Genomic DNA, 4,541 nt, shown 5'->3' on the forward strand with positions numbered 1-4,541 from the left:
ATAATCATATCAATTACTCTAATAGTTCAATTTTTATATATTCCTAAATATAGATTGATTTTTTAAAAATGTTGGGTGAGGTACACATCCTAATAATTATATACCAAGAATATAATTTAATAATGGCTGCAGAATGAGTTTCAAATATATATTCATTATCTTCTCCTTAAAATATATACTGTGATTTACTTATGTCTTTATAAAGATAATTTTCAAAAGTCTTGCCACTGTTTAAAATGAGTGCTACATTCTGAGAAATACTGACATTGAAATTCTCTTGTCTGATGTCCTTGTTTTGTGAATTACACTAATGTCATGGAACCATGAACAGTGACACTATTTGCAGTAACTACAAAAAAGCATAAGGTCTACATGCCGAGATTGTTCTAGAAAAGTCTATGATAGTAATTTATGCTTTAAAAACAGTTAATGCTTCAGTGCCAATTTTCTAAGCTACACATAAAAAGATCAGATGTACTGCTGGTTTTCTTAAATTAAAAAGAACGATGTATACATATCCCTAAATATACTTCATAACTGTGACTACTAAATGGATATTAATAGTAATCTTTGCTTTTGTATTAATTGTGCAATTTAAATTTGATATTTATTTTTCTTAAAAAATATATTACCTGTAACATGGAAGTCAAACAAATGAAGGAAAAGATCCTACTGTATATGGTACACACAGATGCCTACACAAATATATACAGAGAAATATATAGAGAGAGACAAAAAAGACAAGAGAAATGATACATATGTATGACATATAAGTATATATACATACACAATATCATATATACAATGTTAACATTATAATCATGTCTTGTATTGTGATAAAGTCTAACTTATCCTCTGGATTTTCACATGATTTTTACATATCTCTGATTCATTTGGCATTTGGGAACAGCTGAATCTTGACATTTTGAGCTTTTGTGATGGTAGGGATTTGACCTGTAGCAGGTACATAATAGGTGATTATTTTGGTTTCTGTAATCTAAACTCTTAATGAAGTGGATAAAAATCACCAATGTTCCCTGTGACCATCAAACTTAAACCATCTTACAGTCTTCTAATGTTGAACAGACCCACCATTTTGGCTAGATTTCCCAGAATCTTACAGTTTCTCAATTGTGCCTCATCCCCAGCAGTTCAGGTCTGACCTTGATGTACCCTGCTGACAGGACACATAGCACCTACTCCAGCTCCAAACAGCTGCCGTAAACCCTCATATTCCCTGACTGACATATCTTACATCCTGATATTTTGATACAACTAGAAAGGTCTCAAAATTAAGTAGGATGAGCTACTTCTACATCTGTATTCCCATTCCACTTTATTGTTTACAAACATATTGATGCGTTGTATATGTGTGACTGCCTACAAAGACTCTAAACACATTTCCCACAGGGTTGAAGGTTCATTCATCTCCACTCATTAGAGTCTAGAGTAGTTGCTGACACAAAAATGACATAAATACATGCATTTCCAATTTAAATGAATCAAACAGAAAAGTGTATTTTGATTATCAAACCACATTCCATAATTGAGAAGATTCTGCTCAGAAATCAGGACAAAGTTTTTCTACAGATTTGTGAGTTTTATATATTTCAGAACAAAATATACTATTAGGATGGATAATGAATCTGTACAATTATAATCACTGACTATGACATTTAGCTTTAAACATTTGTATTGTCAAGCCATGAAGCACGAATGCATTTTAATCTTGAATTTATAATACATCCTAAAAATCATAAAGGAATTAGGAAAAGTGATATTGAATTAAATGTTTTGACCACTTAGCTCTTAGAGTTTGTAAGAGTATGAACAACTTACATAATTCACAACTTTTAGAATTATCAGTCACTTTTAAGGTTTTTAAAAGAATCGAATAAAATTTTGAATTGTACCATTTAGATACTGTAGATACTGTAATGGAATAATTTGGAAGCAAGTTGTGTGTGTGTGTGTGTATATATATATATATATATATTGAATATTTATAATAAACTATACAAATTATAGTTTTAAGTCTTATCACTGAAAGTACATTTAAAAAGCTACAGTTTATCTATTTATAAAAAGAAAAATATTCCCTTAGGTCCCATCTCTATTGGCTAATGAAAGAACATGCAAACAACCTAAATTTGCCATAGTTAAATTTTTATTTTTTTTTATTTCTTGTACCAGGGATCAAACTCAGGACCTTTTACTTGTGAGGCAGGCAGTGGAATCACTGAACTAAATTCCTGGCCACAAAGTTAAATTTTCAAATTTAATCTTGCTTTTCACATTTTGATTGTAAGAGATCTTAGCAAAAAAAAAAAAAAAAGATGCATTTAATTGACTCAAAATAATGATTGTGAGACCCAAATGGAATCAGAGAACAGTAAGCCTCAGGTAAATTTAAATGTTTATGCAAATATTTATCATAAGTACAAAATGCTGTTGCAGAGTTGCTCAAATTAGTACATAAGCATATTTATTGGAAATAAGCTTAATAGCTTAGAAAATGCTAGCACAAAGCTATAATAGAAAGCAAAATAAGATTCATCTTTTCTTCCTTTGTCATATTCTCATATTTTCATCCAAAAATTTTACACTCTATTTCAGATACATGAACAACGCTATTCTTATTTATTACAATGGAAAAACAAAAGAGCCAGCAGTCAAATATTAGCACAAAGGGAATATGCAGATCTGGAGGTGGACCAGAGAGAAAGCAGCACCCACCTAGGCATCAGAAGGAAACACACAGTAAGAGAACAGGCACTTCCAGGAGCACCACACCTTGTTTTTTTCTTGCAATTCAACTTGTGATGTTTTGACATCAGGACTTTGAAAGTTTGCACTTAATCTGTGTTTCTTATCCAGGAGCTCTTCCATTTCTTTCAACTGGACTTTTAGTCTTCTATTTTCTCTCTCCAGTCCTTGCTTTTCTGTTTCCAGTAATTCTGTGTTGTCCCACCCTGAAGAATTTTCAGCTTGCAATCTCTCTAGCTAGATACAGAAAACACAAGCAAGCATCATATATCTGCAATGGCTAAAAGGAGAAACACAGCAAAGAGGCCCTCACTAAGAAGCTTCATGGATATTCTCATTTACACAATTAAAAAAAAAGTGTTTGAGACTTTGAGAACAAAAATGTTCTAAAAAAGCAGATCCATCAGATAAATACATATCCTTTGGATCATGCTCTATAACTTCTTGAACCATATTTATTAATTATGAATGGAAAAAAGGTGATTTATTTTCAACAATTTCAATTCTCCATTAATGTATATTTATGAGTTGAAAAGATACAAAACAATCATTTGGGGGAAATTTTCATTGCCTATACTTTACTTATATGTTTATTCATTAATATGATGGAAAACATATGCATAAATATATATGTCCTTCAGATTCTAAGTTTGCCACTTCAGGTAAAGAAAAGAAACATAAAAAGTAATAAATGTTGAAAATTTTTACACATTCTATGATTTCAGTACCTTGAAATATAGTTAAATATGCAGAAGTGAGCAGCTAATTTGATTCTCAGAAAATAGAGGTTGGCAAATTATGGCCTTTGGGCTGAAAGTGGCCCACATACTTTAGTATGTTCGATAATAAAGGATTTTTATTTTTAATGGTTGCAAAACATCAGAGTACTAAGTTACAGTTAGGATCGAGAAACTCTGGTGTTATAACTGTACAATAGGGTGACTGTAGATATCAACTCTGCACTGTGCATCTTAAAAACCTATAAGGGTTTTGAAAAGATAAATGGTTGAGAATATAGATAAGGTTAATCTAATTTAAGCATTACACAATGGATATGTGTCAAAATCTTATTTTCTATCATATTATTACATAAAGTATTAATGCTTTATGTCAACTAAAGAATTAACAAAAATAAGTAAAAATGGATTCTCACAAGGGTAGGGAAGAAGAGGAACTTTTATACATGGTTGGTGAGACCATCAGTGTAGTGATATTGAAAAACAGTACAGGGGTTTTTCAAATGCATAGAACAAAAACAAGAGCCAGCAATCTCACTCCTAGGCTATCTACTGAAAAGGGGGGAAAGAATCACTGTGTCCAAGAGGCAACTGGACTACCATGTTCATTGAAGCACTGTTCATAACAGACAGAGATTGAAGCAAAAGAGATACCCATTGACAAGTGAATGCACAATAGAAACTGTTAACAGAGACCAATAGAGGATTGTAAATGGAGGGTTATCCTAATTTAATCATTAATATTATAAATATTCATGAGATTATGAGTTATAATATGGTACCCTATAATAAATACAAATGTTATATGTCAATAAAAAGCAAACAAATTTAAAGTACTATGGTTTTGCTATAAATTCTAATTCTGAACCCTGTACTTGAATCTTTACTTTTAATCTATGAATAAGTTTAATCGAGTAATTTCCTCTCCCTAATGTGGACAATTTCCTCTCTAATCTGACAGTTTGTGAGAAGTGAAAGTATTCAAATTTACTGGAAATCTCTGTGCATAACAATGTACTACATAGAGTAAAATGTAAT

At 31.2% G+C, this 4,541-nt stretch overlaps 1 protein-coding gene across 1 annotated transcript in view; it reads right to left on the reverse strand.

Moving 5' to 3' along the window:
* Positions 1 to 2,571: 2,571 nt before the first annotated feature.
* Ccdc102b (coiled-coil domain containing 102B) overlaps positions 2,572 to 4,541 on the reverse strand; it is a 121,915-nt gene continuing 119,945 nt past the window's right edge. Inside the window, exon 6 of the mRNA XM_010607290.2 lies at positions 2,572 to 3,003. Coding sequence (XP_010605592.1) covers positions 2,737 to 3,003 — 267 coding nt within the window. The 3' untranslated portion in view covers positions 2,572 to 2,736. The remainder of the gene's footprint in view (positions 3,004 to 4,541) is intronic.

Source organism: Fukomys damarensis, unplaced genomic scaffold (assembly GCF_012274545.1).
Source record: "Fukomys damarensis isolate Sample0158 unplaced genomic scaffold, DMR_v1.0_HiC HiC_scaffold_30, whole genome shotgun sequence".
Lineage (NCBI taxonomy): Eukaryota > Metazoa > Chordata > Mammalia > Rodentia > Bathyergidae > Fukomys > Fukomys damarensis.